The sequence below is a fragment of the Periophthalmus magnuspinnatus genome, chromosome 6 (genome assembly GCF_009829125.3).
Source record: "Periophthalmus magnuspinnatus isolate fPerMag1 chromosome 6, fPerMag1.2.pri, whole genome shotgun sequence".
Classification (NCBI taxonomy): Eukaryota; Metazoa; Chordata; class Actinopteri; order Gobiiformes; family Gobiidae; genus Periophthalmus; species Periophthalmus magnuspinnatus.
Window position 1 is genome coordinate 26,335,733 of NC_047131.1, and position 23,369 is coordinate 26,359,101.

General features: G+C 39.8%; 1 protein-coding gene across 1 annotated transcript in view; it reads left to right on the forward strand.

Annotated features, from left to right (window-relative positions):
• cdh13 (cadherin 13, H-cadherin (heart)) overlaps window positions 1–23,369 on the forward strand; it is a 334,193-nt gene that overhangs the window by 103,606 nt on the left and 207,218 nt on the right. The window contains exon 4 of the mRNA XM_055222714.1: window positions 5,625–5,738. Within this exon, the coding sequence (XP_055078689.1) occupies window positions 5,625–5,738 (114 nt within the window). The remainder of the gene's footprint in view (window positions 1–5,624; window positions 5,739–23,369) is intronic.

A 23,369-nucleotide genomic window follows, 5' to 3' on the forward strand; every position in this document is an offset into this window, starting at 1 on the left:
ATCATGTACAAAGAGAGAAAGTGAGAAGAAAGATCAGCGTGAAAAGAAAGTGACATGCAAAGTGGTATACATGAAGGTGAAAGAGACAGAGATAACTTCACTTCTAAAACCTTCGTGTTATATTGCCTGCGTGTGTTAGTTTACTCTTCTGGCACACCGTTACGTCTAAAAAGCACACGCGTATCACCTGCTGCTGGCCCTGCTCCCCCAGATTGGTTAACATGGAGCTCTCCGACGTGTTTATATCAATTAATTGGTTAATATCCGAGAGCGATTCAAAGGTCCAGGTCCCGGGGTCTGGAACACGAACAGCTCATGTTAGGCAGTTTTCTTAATAATTAAAATCAAAATCATACCTGAATCATACTTTTTTTAATTATAAGGCCGATCTCAGCAATTTGTAGCTCCTCTTTAGTGAAAGTGAAGCAGTGACTTAAATCCCCTGGGACCATCGGAACACTTTCAAACCCAAGTGCTGCACCCGTTGTCTCTTCAGTGAATGTCTAGCTCTCAGGCAAACGTGACCTTCAAAAAAATAGCAAAGATTCACCATGTCCTTCTCTATCTTACCTCTGAGCAAGTGGAGTTAGCCACATGATCTATGCTAGCCCTACCTTGTCAAATATGGACTCTAAAAATACCCCCAAGCTCGGTTTTGCTTTACCACACTCCTTCTCTGCGCTTCAGAAATGCCCCGCAGCTGAGTCCTGCACAGAAAAAAAAAAAGATTGATGCTCTCATCCCTGGATTCAGATCGACCAAGCTTTGTAGAGGCACAGCTTAAAAGTCCATCAGCGGGCGTCTGAAGCGATCACATGGGAATAAGTGGTAGGGGCTTCTTTACACAAGAAATAGTCCATATAATCTTTAACCGTTTCAGATCCAGCTCCAGGTGAGGCTTTGACATTTAGAGGGTCATCCCCGGGTGACTTTGATTGGAGTGGTCATTTGGGAGGGCAGACGCTGTGTCCAGGCCTTGTTCTGGTCGGCTTGTGTCTATGATTACACTTTTCATTGTGCTGTGAGTGACCTTTGAGGCACTCGGAGGTGAGATGGCCGCGGGCTGGATCAGATATGGGTGGGTCCGAGATCATCTTTGTTGTTCGACACTGTCAGAGACTCAATAAAACTGGTAAATACTGATAGAACATTCTGTAGCTCACTAGATGGAATACAGTTCATATAATCATGAACTCTGAAGGTTGGGTTATTGTGTCTTTAATTGGACAGGCCGCTTCACTCTCCTTATGTAAATGTAGTGTGCTCGGTGGTGGCTGGAGAGGCTGTTGGGACAGATTAGTAGCCAGGATTTTGTGGCTCAGGACGGCTCTTACATCAGGCTTCAGAATAAATGAACGTCATTATTCTCTTATTATTTGATGTCATGCAATTTTATTTAGACTATGAGGAACCAAACATCTGTTATAATAGAATATAATTTATTACAGGGGCCATTGTCTTTTGTGCTTACTTATATTGAATGTAAGTGAGTAGTGGACAATATTTATCTAGAAATTCAATTGATAAATCAAAAAAATAAAAATAATAAATAAATAAAATAAAAATATTTACAAAAATTTAATATTAACCATAACAATAATAACTGATGATAACTAATAATAATAACTAATAATAACTAATAATAATAATAACAATGGGATTATTATTAGCATATAGTTTTGCTTGCACATTTTATTCTTAGCTCATTTACTGTGTATTGTGTATATGTATAAAATTAAAATAAATAAAAGTAGCTGTTATTTTTATTTATTTTTTTTAATTTTTTTTATTTATTCAACTGATTGAAAAGATTTGGTTGTTTTTATCATTTGAGTTCTGGAAGTTGGTAGTATATTTTCTAAGAGTACGCTAACAACATGAGACATAAATATTGCATGTGTGAGTGGAAATGGGTTTGTCTGTTGGTGTCTGCAGGGCGTCTGGTCTCCACTGTAGTCACCACAGTGTAAACAAATGGCTGTGATTTCTTCTCTTACCTGTTGCCTTCCGTCATCCTGACAGGGTGAAAGTGCTGCCACATGGCTGTCAGCCAACAACAGCGGTGCGAAGAGTAAACAAGCAAACAACCCCCTGAACACACACACACACACACTGACGCACGCTGCATATGTCAATAAAACCCTGTGCATTAGGCCAGTAGAAGATGAAGGGCAAAAGGAAGGACATTTGAATTGCAAATGAAACCGCACAAAACCTCCGGGTCGTTTTTCCTCCTTTTCATGTCCAAAGTGTTGTCATTCGACGCCTGGACTTGCAACTCGGCTTGTTGTTGTCATGCTTCAGACATTTTGCTTTGAAAATGAGCTTTTGTGGACTTGTAATTATGGTGTATAAGTCACTTTTGGAGCCACTCTCAAAATGAAGTCTTAAAAGCTTTCTGAAGAGTATTAAGTCTGGTACGGTGACATTTTGGACATGAAATTGGATTCTCATTATATTGTAAATGAAAGTGAAAGAATATTTTTGTTTATTTTAATGTGATGAGTACATATTAGGATGCTGCTTGTGTCAGAATTGTCCCCAATTTTGTCTTCAGTGGCAAATTTCCCCCAGAAAAAGGTGACACTGGTGTTGATAAAGAGAGATGATCAGAGAGGACATCTAGCAAAACAAATGACACGGCTATGAAAGGATAACCGCGTGGACTGGTGCAGATTTTGGAAAGAAGCAGCCAGAAGAAAAGCTGTTTTTGAGGTTCAGTTGAGGTTACCCATATACTCTAGTCCGGATCCACTATATTACCATACTAAACGTGTCCGGGCTTGGTTAGCATTTGGATGGGAGACCACTGGGAATACGAGTGGGAGAGCAGCGGCTTTAGTAGAGACTAGTATTGTGTCTTTAGGCAAGGCACTTCACCCACATTCCCTAGTATGTGTTGTGTGTGTGTGTGTGTGTGTGTGTGTGTGTGGGGGTGTGGGTGTGTGTGTGTGTGTGTGTGTGGGTGTGTGTGTGTGTGTGTGTGAGTGAGTGTTGGTAATACCGATCACCTTAATAAGCCATGTTTGCACTGTTGTTCTGATGCTGCTGTTGTATATATTTTTGTATATATTTTCTACCTCTAAGTATTTTATTTTTAAGCATATCTTTTTAAACTTTGTGCATGCCCTTATTTGTATTTATTCAGTGTGTTTTATGTTGCACTTTATCACCAAAGTACGTTCCTAGTTTGTGAGCTGTGTTCACTGACGATGGCAATAAAAGTCTTCTGATTCTGAAAAAAAAAAAAAAAAAAAAAGTCTTCTGGTGGTGGTCGTAGGGGCTGATGGTGCAGTTTGACAGCCACACTTTTGTCACTCTACCCCGGGGCAGCTGTGGGTACAATACTATTGGTCTATCTCTAGTGTGGACTGAATGAATGAGAAAGGTGCTGTATAAATCCAATGCATTGCTATATTTGAAACAATAAAGCTATACATATTTAAAAAAGATTTTGTTCAGCATCACTTAGCGCAGGGATGCCCAAACTCTTTTCACCGAGGGCCATATCTTGATAAATATGGACACGGAGGGCCACAGTGGTCAATACCGTAGATAAATCAGATGGTGCATTTAACATAGTTTTGACTTCATACTTTAAATAATATTAACAATTGGTCTGTTTGACAATGCAATGTGGTGTTATTTTGGTAGGATTACTCAAATTTGCCGTAAAAAGTACTGATTATGATCAATTGGGCCTGTTCACCTGAAGGCTTGAGGGCCAATAAAAATGAGTCTGAGGGCCCCTGAGCCATAGTTTGGACACCCCTGACTTAGCCTGAATAATGATGTAGTCTGAATGAGGTTGGGGTCATGGCCTAAAATAGTTGAGCAAAACACAGGACAAAATTGAGTAGCACGCTCGAAATGCCAGAACAGTGCTGTGTGCATTTGTGTGTTTACATTTAGCTCTAGGCTCAGCTCCAGACACTGAGCAGACTGTCCTTCTGCGAGGGTCAGCGCCTGTGTCCCCTCCCCCCTTCCCCATCGCGCTTCCGTCTGTAGTGTCACTTACCGACACAATTTACATCATCATTCTGCAGTTTGAATCTATCATAAATATATAGGCAAGTGCTATTTCATTATGCAATCGAATTAGCCGAAGTGCGGAAGCTATGTTTTAGAGTGCCTCCTCAAATGCCTCTCTGAGATCTTGCACGGAATAGTTTCCGTGTGGTACTTTCTCCTTGCCACTCACGCTCGTCCTTGTTAAACATATGGAGGGAATAAAGAAGCCTGGAGTTCAAATTAAATCACAATGAGGATGCCAATTATTATTTCAGTCCCTTCTCCCTCTCCAAACACCATGCATCTGGCGGTCTATCGGAGGTGCGTCGACAACACTCTCAAAGCAAGAAAGCTGGAGCTAAGAGACAATTAGTAGCAATGAATTTATCTATCTTGCATTTAATTTAATTACAGGTAACTTGATTGCAAAAAAAAAGGGAAAGAAAATGAGTACGGCTGCCTCTTCACAGCTGCGATCTGTAATGTGACCTCGTGCTTGTCTCCATGGCAATAGATACTGCAAGTTTAATATCAGACTGTGCAGCATTCCAGGAAAAGCAATTATATCTCCAAGCAGGTGGCAAAAAGTTCCATAGTGCACCTTTTATTTGTGCTTTGTTTTGTTTTATTTTATTTATTTATTTATTTATTTATTTATTTCTATTTTTTTTTTTTTTTTTTTTTTTTTTTTTTTTTTTTTTCTTTTTTATTTATTTTATTTTTTTATTTAATGAAAAACATACATACATAGTGACCACACATATACAATAGTGACAAGTGGTGACAAGACATACCAAGACATAACATGGTTTGTGAACGTAACAGCTATTTGCAATTGCATGTGACAAGTCTGTGTTGTGTGTGTGCGTGTGTGTGTGTGTGCCTGTGTGTGTGACATTTCCGTGATTTTGGAGGGGGGTAAGGTGCAGATGGGAGAGGAGAGTGCTAGTAGTAGTCATTCATAAGTGAGAAAGGAAGGTATAGAGAATATAGATGGGAACATTTTAAGCAATCATGTGTAACCTATTTCAAATCTAGATCTATAAGCAAACCACTAAACAAGATATATAATGTGATTTAAAGTTCCTATATTACACAAAATGGAGTCTAGTGAGCTTTAAGTAATGTCAGAGTATTGTTACCTCCTCAAAAACACCTCAAATACCCGGAGTTGTGTTTTGTTTCATTCACACAGGTTTAACTAATCCTTTATTATTAGTTTGTCCCCTCTGTTCCACCTTGTGATGTCATGAAGTGGTAGTTTTCAAGTTAACAGCTACTTTTTGAAACTTTTGTTCAGTATAGATTGTCAATTCCTGCTCTGAAATTATCCAGTTGATTCTAATGAAGGTGTATAGTTTAAAAACACAGTGGAGCACTTCCTGTATTACCATGACATCACAAGGTGGAACAAGGTGGTAAACGTGTGTGAATAAAACAAAACAAAACAAAACTTCTGGTATATTTTGATGATGCAAAAATACAAAATAGTAATAATAATGTGGGCCCTTTAAACTCTACTGTATAATTTTGGTTTGATAAATACGAGCTATCCCCTTCTCTGCTCAGTACTCATGCCTGATTATGTACTGCATATGTCTATTCTCTTGCAGGATATCCCGGGTGTGGAACAGACAGAGCCCTACAGAACTAAAAGGTCCTTGCTGGTTCCTCCGATGATTGTAACAGAGAATCAGCGGCCTCCATTCCCCAGGACCATTGGCAGGGTAAGACGCACATCATTTTACCACTATAGTTTTAAACTCAACCCTGCCTCATAAAGGAAAGAGACTGTAAACTGGAATGCACTCTAAATGTCAGTGTACCAATAAAATAACAAGTGCTCCACAGTATATGTCTATATATTAGGCCTTTATCCCATTGGTGTGGATTTATTTTTACGATACTTCTTTATGACTGGATGTATTGCAGTTTAGTCTACATTGGTGAAGTGTTCGTGTACAAAAGGAAATATACAAAAATAAGAACATGGCATAACAGATCTTTGGCATTTCGCTTTATGTGACGGGGACTATAACACAATATTCAGCAGTGCGTTCTGGGAGCCAATGCTTTCGAGAAGGTTGAAATAACCGGAGTTTAACCTTCTTCACCACTAACAATGCACATTTGTGTTGACAAGCCTCGCACAGCTAAAACGTTCACGCAGTCAAGGACCAAGCGGCAATCATCACCCACCAACCGTCTGCCGTTAGGTTTTCAACAGCTGCGAGCACAGAATCAACCGCAAGAGCCCAGTGTTAAGACTCCAGGGTAACAGGGTTAGTCTTAGGTTCAGACCTTAGACTGGAACAGGTCTTTATGTGTGGGGGTTGGTACATTTTCACAGTTTTAGAGCAAACTAGGCACATTTGCAGCTTTCTAGTCAAAGTCAGTCAAAAATAATTTCAAGTGCTATGTCACAACACCACACAATACTGGCATTTAATTAAAGCCAAGTGTTTTTGAATAAACACACCTGTGCTGTGGATAGTTGTTAGACCAATCACACTGTCCTTAAACCTTCTGACTCTGCCTCTTGTCCCCCTCACTCTCCCCTTTAGTCCTCCAGATCCCACCCCTCCTCCTCCTTCTCCCCATTAGTTCTGCAAACCACAGCCCTCCTCCTTCTCTCTGTCCCCTTTAGTCTCCTCCTCCTTTTCACTCTCTCCTTTAGTCTCCTAGACCCCACTTCTCCCCCCTCACTCTCCCCTTTAGTCCTCCAGACCCCACCCCTCCTAACCCTCCTTCTCCCCTTTTGTCCTCAAGACCCGACACCTCCCCCCCTCACTCTCCCGTTTAGTCCTCCAAACCACAGCCCTCCTTTTACTTCTCTCTGTCCCCGTTAGTCTCCCGGACCCCACTTCTCCCCCTTCCTCTCCACTTTAGTCCTACAGGCCCCACCTCTTCCCCCCATCACTCTTCCCTTTAGTCCTTCATACACCCCCCCCCCCCTCCCTCTCCTCTCTTTCACTCTTCCCTTTAGACCTCCAGGCGCCATCCTTCCTCAACTTTACTCTTCCCTTTAGTCTTTCATAAACCACCCTTGCCCCCCCCCCCCCTTACTCTCCCCTTTAGTCCTCCAGAACCCACCCCTCCTTCCCTTCACTCTTCCCTTTAATCCTCCAGACCCCACCCCTCCTCGGCCTCACTCTCCCCTTTAGTCCTCTAGGCCCTGCCCAGTTTAGCAGCTCTATTGAAATATGGTTGTGTTCAGAGTTTACGTGTTCCCGTCCCGCTCGGCATGAGTCAGGCTGGTGGCTCGCCGTCATAGCAACCCCCTTTTAACTCTCCATCACTATATAGAATTGCGTGTCTAAAATTTACAGTGCCACATACAGATCGTTTTGTTTACTATAAAGACATATATGCCCCTCACTGTGTGCATTGCGGTTACAAACTTTATGAAACAAGATGTCTGGTTATTTTCGTTGTTACATCTAAAACACAGCTGCTCTGTAAACAGCCGCTATTGTCAGCCTTACTGTAGTGCTTTCGGTGTGTGTTTTCTCTAAATGGCAGCTTGGCTTTCATGTTTTCTTGACAAAACAAAAGGTTACGTTCACATAATCGCTTTGATGAGACAGTTTTTCAGGTCAGGTCGTTTTCTGTTTTGTTCTGTTGTTTGGACATTTAAGCTGTTTTTATATTGTATTGGACCAAACATTCTAAAAGCTTCCATTATCTCCCGCTTAGAGACAACATACATGTTTTGTGACAGCGGCATTGCGAGATTTGGTGGTTTGTTTTGTTCTTCGATGCTGCTGTTTAAGCGAAATTTTAGGGTTGCAAACAATACTTGATCGAAAGATGGAATATAAGCACGATAAGCACGATAAATCTCTTTTAGCGGCTCAGGATGGCAGTGCGATTCCAATCTGTGTCCACTGGCGTATGAGCGTCCGTGTGAATCTGTTAGCGCTTCCTCTATGTAAAGAGCTTTGAGTGGCTCGAAGGCACAAAAGCGCTATATAAAAATACGACCATTTACCATCGAAAGTAATGACGGGTGTCTGCATAACTACAATTCAGCAGCAGGAACCACAATCTTAATGCATTTTTTGTCTTGTAGATGATGATCATGGCTAAACAAAGCAAAAACCCAAGTCCACTTTCTACTTCTGAAGTGGTAACTGGCTCTCAGCTGGTTTCATACACCCTTTATACGCAAGAAATGAGAAGCAGAAAAGAGTGGACGATGGGTGGAGCATCTAATCTACAAGAGGCGGGTGGTGAAAATGATATAGTAGGGGCAGGACGAGGCGAGCGTGAGGTGTAGCTCTTAAACGCAAACTGTGAACTATGAATATTCATCAGTTGCTTACTTAAAAGACCCAAAGAAACTCCAATTTTTACTCATTACAAGATACATATCCATATCTGTGAAGTAACGTTAGCAATACTAGACTGTAAACAGGAGCTGGGCGTCCATATTTCTCCATATATTACAAACTTCCTAGAATGCGACACCTTTAGAGTTCAAAGTATATGATTTAAACTTTGCTAAAAAACACGACCCCTGCTAAAACTCCCCCAGATACTCATACTTCAGTCATATTTACTCCGAACTTGTCGCTTCGTAATAGCCCCACAATGAATGCGGATCAGTTATAGCCGAGCGCGATTAACATGCAGGATGTTTAAGCCGTAGCCCTGTTAACCTTGTAATGCGCACATTCATTAAAACATAACCTTACATTTCATTTGGAACAGTCTTTACATCAAAGAGCAATCATTATCACAGCATGGGGCCCTGCTTGGGAGCGATGTATCTACTGCTGTGCTTTGAACATTAGCACACTCAACACATGCATGAATTCCACTTTTTAGACTGAAATCCCCAGATAAAGTCAGGCAAATGGGAACAGCTGCTCAATATGAAGAATGTAAATGAAAAAAAAATAACACAAGCTCGTCTTCCCCGAGGCGCTCTGCCAGGTGATGAGCTTTTATGAAAGCAGTTTGAAATACAGTAAGCAAATGTAATATAGCTTACTCGGCACGCGGCGCAGGATCAGACTGATATGCCGCTTAAAATTGTTACATCAGGAAAACCTATGCCAAATCAATCAGCAAATCATCTATAGAGTAATTGTAGGATAATTGAAGTAGCTCAAGAGTTGTAAAGAAGAGGAAGGAGACTCTGGATGTCTATTGCGAAGGAGAAGTATGTTTACCATCAGGACGGGACTCGGAGACACGAGCACGTTGTCACTGTAATGTGCCTTCAAGTCAAGTCAAGTGATGCTTCAACATTAGACACTCAACATAAGATGTGTTGTGCGTCATGTGGAAGGATGTTAAGTGAGTTAGAAGACCAACCATAAGACATCCAGGTAACACACATGAACACAACATACTCTTGTGAGGTTTAAGCCATGTTATAATGTTGTTGCCTCCTCAGAAACATTGCAGTTGCCACCTGGATTGAACCATCGACCATCATCAATACAACATCTTGGTGGAAAATTAATGCAACACTGGATGGAAATAAATCTTGTGACATTGCAGAAGTGAAATTGAAACAATGCCACAGAGAATATGTACCGTAACCAAAGCTAAAGGTGGTCCAACCAAATAATGGAGAGTGTGACCTTTTTATTTTGGTGGCGACTTTTTTTTTTTGGCCAGGCAGTGTATTATTAGTCCGTCTACATCTCCAAATGCTCAGTTCCAATTTATGATGTCATGTAGTGGTAGTTTTCAAGTTAACAGCTGCCTTTTACCTTCAGTTCAGTACAGATTGGCAATTCCAGGGCTGAAATTATCCAAATGATTCTAGTGAAGGTGTATGGAGTTTAAAAACACAGTGGAGCACTTCCTGTATTACCACATCACAAGGTGGAACACAGCTTAATTATACAGGATTTGTGTGTTAAACGTGTGAATGAAACAAAATGCAACTCCAGGTATGTTTTTGATGATGAAACAGGAAACATTATAACAGAGCAGAAAGAACTTAAGTAAAAGTGTAGATATAGAGGTAAAAAATTACTCAAGGAAAAGTAAAAGTATCACATGAAAAAGCTACTTAAGTAAAAGTATTTAAGTACCTGTTTAAAAATGGACTTTAAGAGTAAACAGTATAAGTATTTCACACAAGAACTAATTTGTTAAGTGTTAAAATGAGTGATATTGATAATTTAAAAAAAAGATACATATTCTGGTCAACAGTAACAATACAAATCAATTTCTTATTTTTTTATGACTTTTGTGTATTTATTTTTGTTTGCTCAAAGCCGAAGCTTGAACTCGAAAACTTTAGTCAGGATGTTTCCACAAACATGGTAAAAATAACCCCTGAAATCATAGGAAAAGCACTTTTTACTTTTTAGTCCAAAACTATAAAGAAAATATAGTGGAGTAGTAAGTACAAATACCTGCTCTCAAATGTGTTGAAGTAAAAGTTTAAAGTATCCACTGTAAAATTCTACTTAAATACAGTACTTTACTACTTGTACCTCATTACGTTTCACCACTGCTGGCTCACTGGGCTGTTAATACTTGATGTAAATTGCCGGGTTATGTGGGGCATAAGAACTTTGCTAGGGGCAGGATTTAAAAAGTTCCAGTAGAAAGTAGACTTCTTATATCAAACACACCGAAATGTGCTGATGTACTGCTTAATTATTGTCCTTGTTTCATTGTTCTTGCATGTTAGAACATTTTTAACTCTTTGAAAGAATAAAGTAGTTATTAAATCGAAAGTAAAGCTGTAATGAAGTGTCTCAGCGCGCGACCCAACGCACATTAGTTAAGCTTGATTTCTCTAACAACCTGTAGGTGATTTTCTTTTACCACCTCTGATTATAAAAAAAAGGGAAAGAACTAGAGTCTGCTACTGCATATATTTTAGTGATATATCGTAGCAGGTAGTATCTTCAGAGATTTCTGGCAGGCCCACCTTTTCCCCGTGAGACAAAGATAAAAGTAGGTCCCATACTGAGTCGTGCATGTACTATATAATTGTGCCTTGGGGGTCTTCTTCTGACTCATAGCAGCACTGAGCTCTCTGTTCTCCTGTTTAACATGTACCTCACAGCTGTGTCCTGGACTGACTTATGTAATCTGATTCCCTACTACTGCTACTTGTAGTATTGAATTGTATGTACTTACAGGTAGGATGGTTAAAAGATTGAAAAAGGAGTTTGTTTTTGCCCAGTTTAGTGTGTGGCCTCTCCCTGGTATTTAAAAGACTCATATTACGGCATTTTCTGATCTGTGTTATAACGTTATATCCTCATCAAAACATACCTGGAGTTGTGTTTTGTTTCATTCACATGTTTCACACACAATCCCTGCAGATTTAGGCTGTGTTCTTCTCCCTGTTCCACTTTGTGATGTCATGTGGTAGTACAGGAAGTGCTCCACTGTGTTTTTAATCTTCATACACCTTCACTAGAATCATTTGGATGATTTCAGCACTGGAATTGCCAAACTCGTGTTGTGGAATTCAACAGAGAAGTTGTCTTGAATCAAAGAGTCGTGTTTATTGAATCAATCGTCAAAGAGCTGTTGTCTGTAGTAATATCGTCTCGCCCTCAGCTGTAAAGTGAACTAACATACAGTGTATTTATACCATCAAAACAATAGTACCAGTTTAGTCTAAGTGGCTCGAGGCCTCTGGATGCAACAAGCAAGAGATACACCCGTGCATAACAACAGATGGTGTTACGAAGGTTGGGTTAAAGAGATCCATAACGCTCTACTGAACTAAAGCGAGCTGTTAACTTGAAAACTATCATTACATGACCTCGCAAGGTGGAATAGAGCATTTTGAGTTTTGGAAATGTAGACAGACTAATAATTGGGGTTACTCAAACGTGTGTGAATGAACAAAACCCAACTCCAGATATGTTTTTGCAGGTAGAAGCATTATAACATGGTGTAAAGCTCACAAGAGTCAATTTTGTGTAATATAGGACTTTTAATACTAGCTACACAGCATATCTTTGTGTTTTATTGTTCTTTTCTAATGTACCGTGTTATCTGTATATTGACTTTTATGCAAAGCACTTTGAGCAGCTGAAGGTGTTTAAATTTGCTATATAAATAAAATAAAATGGAATCTGGTTTCGCAAACTTACTATTGACTTTGGATTTTTGAATTACACGGAGCAGCAAGTGAGAGATTATTATTTCCTATGATTTCAATGAGCTGCATAAACAGATAATGTGTTTACATGTGGCTGAAACCTTCTATCAGTGTAACTTGGTAAATAAATACTTGTTGGGTCATGATGGAGGGTGGAAGGGACAAAAGGGAGCAGGTAAGAGTACAAGTGCTTATGTGTTTGGCTGTATGTTGATCTTAGAAAAGTATTTGAACAATGTGGCCCTGGGTAATATCTCACTCACTCTCTCACTCTCCCCTTTAGTCCTCCAGACCCCACCTCTCCTTGGCCCTCGCTCTCCCCTTTAGTCCTCCAGACCCAACCTCACCTATCTCACACTCTCCCCTTTAGTCCTCCAGACCCCACCCGTCCTCCCCCATTTCTCTCCCTTTTAGTTCTTCAGGCCCAACCTCTCCTTGGCCATCCCTCGCCCCTTTAGTCCTCCAGACCCCACTTCTCCTCCCCCTCACTCGCCCCTTTAGTCTTCAAGACCTCACCTCTCCTCCCCCCTCACTCTCCCCTTTAGTCCTCTAGACCTCACCTCCTCCCCCCTCAATCTCCCCTTTAGTCCTCCAGAAGCCACCCCTCCTCCCCCCTCACTCTCCCCTTTAGCCCTCAAGACTTCACCTCCTCTTGGCCCGCAGTTTCCCCTTTAGTTCTCCAAAAGCCACCCCTCCCCCCTTACTCTCCCTTTTAGTCCTCCAGACCCCACCTCTCCTCCTCCCTCATTCTCCCCTTTAGTCCTCCAGACCCCACCCCTCCTTTCTCACACTCTCCCCTTTAGTCCTCCAGACCCGACCTCTCCTTAACCCCTTACTCTCCCCTTTAGTCCCCCAGACCCTTCCTCATCACACCATACATCCTTTTCATTAAAATTGCTCATGTAACCCAATAACGCGGAAAGTCATCGAGAAAACAACAGACAAAAGAGTTACTAGACATTGTAATAAATACTGTAGCACGCTAACATCTGTACACAAACGCATTTCAGATTCCGTCTCATGTGACACAATCCCTCGTTGCGTATGATAACCCAGACTTTAGTGGGTCAGTTCTCCATTGGGGCCGATGCTAATGTGTACCCCGTCGGGCCCGCGCAGATAGGAAGCGAAGCTCGTCAGCCGATTGGTTCACTCCGGTGGGATTTTCAGGCACAGGCGATCCGTTGCTTGTGTCAGCGATGCGCGTCACGTGTACACATTTTCATGACAAATTGGACGATGTTTATTTAATGCAATATGCGCTATATGCCATCTACTGTATCCCTGTTTAAAAAATCCCTCTCCTCCAGTCCTCTCGCTCATCCAGGTATCATCCCATCTTTGCCATCACCTCCGCTGCCATTTTTGCATGAGAAGACAGCCTAATGCACGCTATTTCATCCAATACACACTATACATTGGCAACTTGGCAAAACTGATTTTCCACCTCAATGACTTCGCTGCTTCTCGTGCAACCTACCAATTCCATATGGCAGGCGTTCATTTTCATGCACTTTTCCTCTGCATGATAAGCTGAGGAGTGAGTGGGAGGCCGCGGAATTGATAGGTACACGCAATATTTTTAGAGTGATTTATTTGCTTCTGAGCTGGATCGGGTATAGGCCAGCATTGGACCCAATATTGTCACCTTTTTCATTTTGATATTTTATGTTATGTAAGTTTAATTAAATTAGGTAAAGCGCATATGGCTATGTTTTCATGTTTGTTGAATTATTACTTGGTTTGGCTGTGCCTGCGGTAAATATTTATTATAGTTTTACATGAATTAAGTCGCAGGTTGTGGAAAAAATACATTCAAAAGTAAAAAAAAAAAAAAATTCTTAAATGGAATATCTCTACCTATGTCATCATCACCGAAAATTCCATCCAAAATGCAGAGATAAAGAACACATTTTTCACAGTTTAAACATGTATTTAGCTAAATAAAGGTGTTTATTTATATTTAATTAAGTATGTAGTAAGTTATTTATATTAATCTAATTATAATTATTGTGAAATTCAGATGTTTTGGCCCTTAATGTTATTGTTGCCATGGTAACAGTTGTGGAATATCCAATCAGGAAGTACAAATACACATTTCACCGAAATAAAAGAAAAATAATAAATAAATAGAATAAAATAAAATAATAATAATAATAAATAAATAAATAAATAAATAAATAAATAAATAAATAAATAAATAAATAAATAAATAAATAAATAAATAAATAAATAAATAAATAAATAAATAAATAAATAAATAAATAAATAAATAAATAATAATAATAATAATAATAATAATAATAATAATAATAATAAAACTATGCAAGATTTGTACTAAAATAAAAAAAAAAAGTTAACTATGTCTAATCTAGTTTAGTCTAAACAGGATTATTTCAGATATTACTCAAGTAGAGGCAGAAGCATTTGGTGTGTTAAACCAAGTCTTACAAATACATAAGGGTTAGTGGTAAATGGACTCATCGGGGCCATGGGCGTGGTTGGCTGTCAGCCGGACCCACAGCCAGGCGAGGGGTGAGAGAACCTAGTTGTTTGTGTCACCGCTCCTGCTTGTTGGGGAATTGTTTTGATTCACAGGCCTGGAGCCCGCCCTCCCCCTGGGACCTCATAAACAGGCTCCCAGCAGCAGCCCGGGCTCGCCACGAACACTAATATGCTTAAATGTTTCTCATACTGTCGGCCACTTCACCTGCTTTTGATGGGAGCCATTTTTCAAAGCGCTCAAGAATTGCACAAGATAAATCAATCATAGCGCTAGTCGTTCCAGATGTTTTGAGTCCCTTTTTCCTCTTGTAGCATTTTGTGAGCATGAGTCACAGGTGGAGTTTTACACATGTACTGAGTTAGAGGGGAGATGGATCAAGCAACAATGAATCAAATCATATGCCAAAAGTGGTATGTTTCCATTTCCTGTTATATACGACATTTTGAGGACTTTAAAATACTAATGGCAGCGTTCCAAATACCTCATCACTCTGAAACTAATAGATATATAGATTTACATGTGTTCAGACTCAGACTCACTTGTTTATATCGTTTTTGCTCATTTATCTCTATGGACATTTGGCACATCTGTCCAGAAATGTAAACTTTTTGATGTTATTATATACTTTTTCTGATTTCTACATCACAATATGTAAATACAGGTGGTTTTCAGACTCTAGAATGTGATAATTTCATACTCCCAGACACAGTTTTTTTTGTACTTTACCATGAAATATCCAAAAGGTAAAATCATAAAAGTTGAACCTGATCATTTCTATTCATGACTTGACCCAACAACTCACTCTACTGCAACAGAAATGAACACTTTCACAGGATAAATTTTACCTGCGCCACATCTGTGTTACATAATATAGGCCTATAGAATGTTGTTATGTCGTCTGAAACCCCCAACTCATTTCATTTTTCTTATCAAACAACAGTACGAGCAATAACTTCAGCTGGAGTTAATGTTTGAAGTACTTCCCCCGTAATTTTTTGTATTTTGTCATCCTTATTTCTTCTTCTAGTCTGCTTTTGGATGCTAATATGGCTACGTTGGTGTAATAAAACCCCCACATGTTCTTCCTTTTCTTTGTCCAAAATGCATAAAGTAAATAAAGACAGCCAAGCAGCGTATTTGTCAGGAAATGGCTCACTCATTTAGAGCTTTTGGTTGTTCCCACATAAACACCCCGAAGCTCGACCTGCTGTATTTCACTATTTCTTCCTGAGTTGTAATGTAAGTTTCAGTAATATATATTTAACTAAAGCTAACGACAAACTACTTGTTGACATCAGAGGTTGAAAATGAACTTTCTGTGAGCTTTTGGAATCATATATTGTTATAAATGCAAGGTATTTACTTGGTTTTTGGTAGGATTAACTATTTTATATTATTTTTTGGATCAAACTTCACTTAGCATCTGCTTTGGCTCGCGCGTTCCGTGAGTGTGCTTGCCGTAAGAGATCCAGTCGCAGTCTACGCTGTGACACTCGATAGCAGACAGCCCGCGGCCCCCAGTCATTTAGTCTAATTGATTCTCCTAATTGTGTGAGGAGCAGCAGAATGTTGTTATGCCTTCCTCCGCCTGTCTGTCTCCCAGCATGTTAATCATCGCTGTTTGTGTGGAACTTCGCCGCCAGTAACTTCAAACCGTCTGCCGTGGTTTCCAATTCAGGCTCGGACCCCAGGACAGACTCCCCATATGTGAGATACATTTAGATGAAGGGCCTGGGCGCAAATGTGATTAAAAAAGGAACGTGTTAAGCCTTTTAGGAGGAATGCTGCTTATTTTTGACTTATAGACTTTGTTCCCTGGCGCCCACCTAAAAGCTGTCAATTTCTTTATGATTTAGCATTTTTATTTTCACTGAGAGAATATGCACCACTAGTAAATGGTCCCATAGGTTTAATACTGGTCCAGCATTGGAGTGACACTGTCTAAGTCAGTCCATCTCAAACTAGAAAAAAAGGTTTTAATGGAGTTTAAAAACACAGGGGACATCTTCCTGCAATACTACATGACATCACAAGGTGGAACAGACTGTTTGAGAGAAGATCTTAGCCTAAATATGTGTTAAAACATGTGTGAATGAAACAAAACAAAACTACATATGTGTTTGCGATGAAGACACAACAGATCATAAAATAGCCTAATATGGGACCTTTAATAAATGCATACTTATGCTTGCACCTCCACAAATCTAACTATTATTAGACCTGGCGGAGGGCCTCCTCCTGCTTGTTTCCATATAAATGCTGTTCCTTTCGCTGTCATCTTCCACTTTATGGCATAAAACGTACATCTACCTCCACGGTGAATGTATGTATGGTTTTAACTTCCTATTTCTATATAATCATGCAGGTGGCAGAACATTACATACTGTACCTTTAAACAAACTCAAAAATGCAAAGGAATCACATACCACCACTGGCACCAGTACCACAGTTTGAGAACCACTGGTCTAGAGCCTGACGTGTGTGATCCTGAATCACCATCCAAACTATCATGCAGTGCAAAAAACAAGTGTTGATAACTGCACATTCCTGGTGTAATGAGGACGTCCAAAAATCTTTTAAGACAGAAAACAGTGTAATCCCATTTTACCGACAAGTAGCACAGTAATAGCAAAGTTTTGGTTTTAGCTTTGCTTTATTTTACTGGCTCTGGATCTGGCTCTTGGCGCCAGAGATCTGCCCAACTAATCAGAGCTACTTAATTAGCGCTATTGTTTTAGTGCTGGCTGCTGGTGAGCAGCTCTGCTGGGACACTGCACATCCCACTGTGCTTTGTCTCGCCTGCCCACTTGCCCTTTCTCTTCCATTAACAGGCTCAGAGTGGCGGCACAATCACACCCTGCGCTGGTCAAGTCCGGACACACTGTTTGGACACAGTTTGGACACTGGTGCACAGCGTAACACGGGGACTATCACTGATCTCTCTCTCACACACCCACAGCACTGGCTTGTCCCTGGGGTTGTTTTCACGGCCAGTGACTGTAGAGCGCAGCTGGCAGTGTGACCTTGGTGGGGATAAGAGAAGCACCAGGGAGGGCAGAGCCAGCTTTCATAGAAATACACAATCTGGAAAGTCAAACCATCACCAGTTTTCTATCAAAATCCACCAGAAACAGGGGTATGAGAATGTCTTGGCTGTATCATAACTCATCAGAATGAAACTAATCCAATTTGTTCTAATTTCCCCTGCTTGCTTCTGAAATATTTCAGTGCTTGGTAATTTCAGAACTTGGAAACAGTTTTGTATTTCAGTTTTGAAACTTTCAAAAGATGTATTTATTTTTTCTTTTTTCTTTCTTTCTTTATTTATTTTTTACATAAATGTGTATTTCTTGTCTGTTTTTTTACGCCTTGTTATAATGTAGAGAATGTTTTAACAATGGGTATCTGGACACTGTTTTTGGCTCTTAAGATATTTTCAGTTTGATGGTACTGACTTGAGGCACTAAGATCTACCATCTTATTATAATGTACCTGTAACTATATGTAACCCAGTAGAGAAAACGTGCCTTATTTCTCTCCTAGTGTTAATGCACTCATTTTTTTTTTTTTTTTTGAAAACTTTTATTTTGGTAAGAGGAAGTGTGATCCTCTCACTTGCCCTGTTGACTTCCTGTTTTATCAGTCACGTTGGGTGATAATGACCTTCTTATTTGTCGAAAGTACTTAAGTCCCACCTCCTTCAGATGTGAAGTTAGGTCCACTTTAGTTTTTCATTTTATTTACGCTTTGGACACACACGAGAGAGGCTGGTTGACGAACTGTTTAAATTGCTAAACTAACAGATTATGGGTGAGTGCACGTTGAATTATTTTGATGTAAATATTGTACAAAATTAGAATTCTAATTGGGAAATTGTTTATACTATTTTAAGTTGATTCCCTGAGTGAACCAGAGCGGCCCTGACGGTGTGCATGTTCATTGTAAAACCCTCATCTTGGTGAGTGAACATGTGCTCATTACAAGCTAACGTGATGCTAACGCTAATCGCTAATGCTAATCGCTAATGCTAATCGCGAGTGGTAAACTACTGCTTAAGGTCAATATGAAACGTATGTGTGCTTGTTTTACGGTATTTTAAAGCAAAAGTAAAAGTTAACAAATGGCACTGTACTTTTATATAATTTTGCACTATTTCAGGGTGAAATGTGATGTTTTTTTTATGTTAAATGTACAGAGAGAAAAAAGAAACAAAGCTATAGCTACTACTACAAAGATTAGAGAATGGAAATGGACTTTTAACTAGCTATATACATTATTGTTATGCAGGCTAGGTTTTGTATGGTTGGTGATGATTCAGAAGACTCTCAGAGGACATGGCGAGCCTGTCCCAGAATCCTGAACGGTCAATGGAGAATGGCAACTTTCTTTATTCTTCTTGTTGATCATCACATGGTAACAACTCAAACTACCACAATGAGGAACTTTCCTTTTTGGACAATTGACTGTGACTGAATGACTGAAATACCACTGAGCTCAGCAGGACTTGTTTTTCTGATTTATATTGTACACAAGTAAATGTAACAATTGCCAGCTGTTAGTTTGTTAACCATCTTAATTAATTTAATTTTTTTTCCTAATTAACTAAATCTTAATTGCTCATTTCTGTCTCCTGCCATTTCATTTACACTCACTCTAGTCTTATTTTTATTGTAGCCTTTACGAACCTAGCGCTTGGTCCAATCTATTAGATTATCTTAATATATTTGTCTTGAGTCGGGGGTTACATATAGCAGGTAAAAGTACTTCATCTGTTTCTCATGCCATTCTCGAGCAGTTTGACTTTTTTGAGATTTGAGTATTGAATATGTAGTCTGTGATCTGCTCTGTATTTAATTAAAGTTTATTTATAAAGCACATTTAAAAACAACTTCAGCTAACCAAAGTTCTTCACATAAAAGTCAACAAAACCTAATATAAGATGCAAATATTAAGATACATAGGCAAAGAACAATAAATCACCAAGATATCCCGTCTAGACTGAACATCCCCCTCTTCTCCTTGGTATTTAATACTAGCTAGTTTTTAACTGTGTTAAAGACGGTAAGGATCTGACAGGCAGAGGGAGCTGTTCCATAGTCTGAGTGCTCCCACATTAAAGGCTCCGTCACGTCTGGCCTTGAGCCTTTGGGCACAGCAGCAGGAGCTGGTCATCTGACCTCAGGGCTCTGGGTGGAGTATAGAACTCCCTCAAATTAAATGGACCCATAGAATGCACACATTTAAACTCAATCAATAACATTTTGAATTGTATTCGATATGAAATAGAAGCCATTGCAGGAGGCACAGCACCGGCGTGATGTGCTTTCATGTCTCGGTTTTGTCAGCAGATGAGCTGCAGCGTTCTGGGCATTCTGTAAGCTCTACAGGGAGCACCAGTCCAGCCCCACATACAAAGAATTACAATAATCCAGACGTGACGTGGATAGCTTTTTCAAAATCCGCCTGTAGAAGGTAGGGCTTTACTTTAGCAAGGAGGCTCAACTGAAAGAAGCTGGACTTTATGACAGAGCTAATGTGCTTGTCCAGTTAGAACATAGAATCCACAATCAACCCAAGATTCCTCACTGCAGGGAGACAATAAAAGGGCAAAGGACCAGTCACACTGACATGCACAAGCAGTGGGTTAGTTTGGCCAAACACCACAATGTCAGTTTTATTTTTATTTCAGTTCTGTCCTAGATTCACAGAAAAACTCCTGTCTGCCAAATAGGATCAAAACCAATAGAGTTCTGTAACCTTAATGCCCACATGTGTCTCCAGACGGGACAGGAGGATGCTGAGGATGCTGTAATCCACCGTGTCAAAGTCTAAAAGCATATCAAAAGTGCTCAAGTATGGCCATTTATACTATAGGGAGAGAAGTCACTTTAGTTATAGATGTTAAAGTTGTTTCATTTTAATGTTTCTGCCAAGACACCATTTTCTGTATTCACACACACCTTTGTTTCCTCCCCGTAGACATGGCAGGAATGCAGTGCACCAGGTGAAGTTGGGTGTGATACTTCGCACTATTAAACTCTTGTAGCGCTAGCTCTAAGTGTTTGCTTTTCCCCAGCAGCAGCAGTAGCAGTGTCTCTCCCTGTCATCTCCGTTCTCTCACCAGCCTCGGGTCTTTCATGTTAGACTGGGCTGATAATGAGAGCTGATAGAAAGAGGTGAGACTCTTCCCTCCATCCTCCCACGTGTGTACGCAGTCACACACTCATGAGGTTCTTCATTGTAAGTCGAAGTGCAAAAGTCTGCTATCCCCACAGAGACGTCTAATCACACCAAATTTCTCCCGACACGGCATCGACTCGAGTTGCGTCGTCGTCTTCGTATACGCTTCCTACTTTCTGTTCTCGGTCTACATCCTCTTGCAACCCCTGAAGCTGTTAACCACCCAGCCCCACTTCCTCAAGTCCATGCAAGTTTGATGTCGAGCCATCTGCGAGTTCCTGCACCTTCGCTGGTGTTTTGTCATCTAACCCAGTTTAACTCTCACTAGAAGTCCTTCCAAATACACATATTTTTTATTTATTTTATTTATTTATCTTAATTTCTACAGCGAGAGCCCAATGGGAGCACTTAGAACTCTCTTTTTAATGTGCGCCCTGTTTAAAATACTGAGAAATAAGCATACAAGTCCATTTAAAACATTGAAAGCAGGTGCAGGTGTGAGTATACACTAAATGTTTATCATCATAATATTATTAAATTGCATTAGTGGCACCAGTGGATCCAGTCCTTGAAATATATTACATTTTTAGGAAGCAAAATAACTAAAAGCTTTTTTCTCCCCGTATTTCAATTCTGTTGAAGCCAGTTTTTAGACGCAATCATGAGATCTTGTATTAAAAGTTCCCGTATCAAAGTTCAATAAACTAAAAGTCTCTGAAGTTTTCCCTTATAAATACATTTTATACAGTGTTGTTCTCATCTTAACAGACAGCGATGGCCAACCTACTTTTTCATGGAGTGTACTGAGGAGGGTTTTACATTCATTACCTGTTATGAAACGAAGGGCTGAGTGAAAGAGTGTGTCTAAAGGTTTCAAAGTAGACGCTGAAGTCTGCTTGTGTATTATATCTCCATAATCCCACACGGAAGTAATGAGCAAGAATCAGCATCGTATATATCTGATAATTAGTCCCATAGTAACACAGATGCTGCGGGAAAGATGGGTGAAGTGTCTTGCCCAAGGACACAACGATATACAGAGTGAAGGTGTAAAATTTTGGATATTAATGTGGCTATAGTTTATATATTATGGTCATATATGTGGAAAGATGTTTACATTGTGGTGTATAGTCTCTTTTGCAGGTTGGGTGGACTTTGTATAAAAATGTTTCTAGATATTCAAATGAGATTAAGTCAATTCCGTTTTTTCCCCAGACATCATTCCATACGTATTTGGCTTTGGATGTGTGGAAAATCTGGCGGCATTGTTTCACTCCTCTGCTTCAGTGCCCCATACGCTCGCTATACAACTACACGATAATATGCAGTACATTCTTAAGACTGTAGGATTATGTAAAGCCATTTAAAAAACCAGGGCGATTGTTCACACCTCACAGGGCCAAAACCTGGATACATAAGGATTTTATTTTTGTCAAAATCAAAAAAAGAAAATAAGCACTGAAGGCTTGGATCCTCTATGTAGAGTCAAATGTGCTGTGATTATGTTCCAATGCACCTTTTTGCTTTTTTGTGCCTGATATTAACTATTACTAGCCACACAAGTGATTAGGTGGAATTTGCTTTCAGTACAGCATTTGGAAGGGAATCAGCCATGTCAGACAAACATAACAGACAAAAACAGACATATGGCAATACAGCAAAATGGGACATTCAGTTCAAAGCATGATTAAGCAAAGAGAATATTATCAAAGTGATGCAGTTATCAGCACCAATTTTCCCAGATCAGAGCCAATATCAGTCAGTGCAAAAATTGTGATGGTGTTTCTATGTGCTATTTTTTTCCCTTAAGCTGGTCTCACACTGAGTGCATTTACATGCACACGAGTGTCCCGCGTATGAGCCTTATCCTGGTTAGGACAGTATTCAGGATGTAACGTTTACATGCACTCAGAGAAACCAGGATACTCATATCCCTGTACACATGCACCATATGAGTATCCTGGATATTTAGAGGGGTTTCTATGGCAACCATGGTACAGATATGGGAGGAGCTAAATGTTTTGTTAACATTGCTAGATTAAGACTTGCGCCTTTTTCTAATAACAAAGGAACAAGGTACTTTAAAATAAAGGCCTTGGTTGAATTGAAATAGACTGCTTTTATTTTGTTCATAGCCATAAAATAATGTTATTTTTAAATGTTCGGGTAGAGGTTTGAGTGTTTCTGGGAAAGTTGCTATTCCTGTCATATTTGTTACTACAGGTTTGCAGATGTTCAGTACAGCACAGTGAAGAGAAATCAGGACACAGTATCTACATGCCACAGTATTCTGGATACAGTATATCTCAATGAGAGTATCCCCATATCTGATAACCAGGATACTGGCATATCCAGGATACTGAAATCAGGATACTGCATACGCATGGACACACAAAACCAGGATACTCCAAAACCCGATCATACCCAGGATACTCATGTATGTAAACACACTCACTCTGTGATTTTTGTACAGTTTAAAGATGTGCCAAATTCTTTCAAAACTCACTGTGTGATTGATTCTTTTTAGAAGCTCATGACTGGAGTGTGCACTGACCTGTTCACACTGTAAAAGTACCA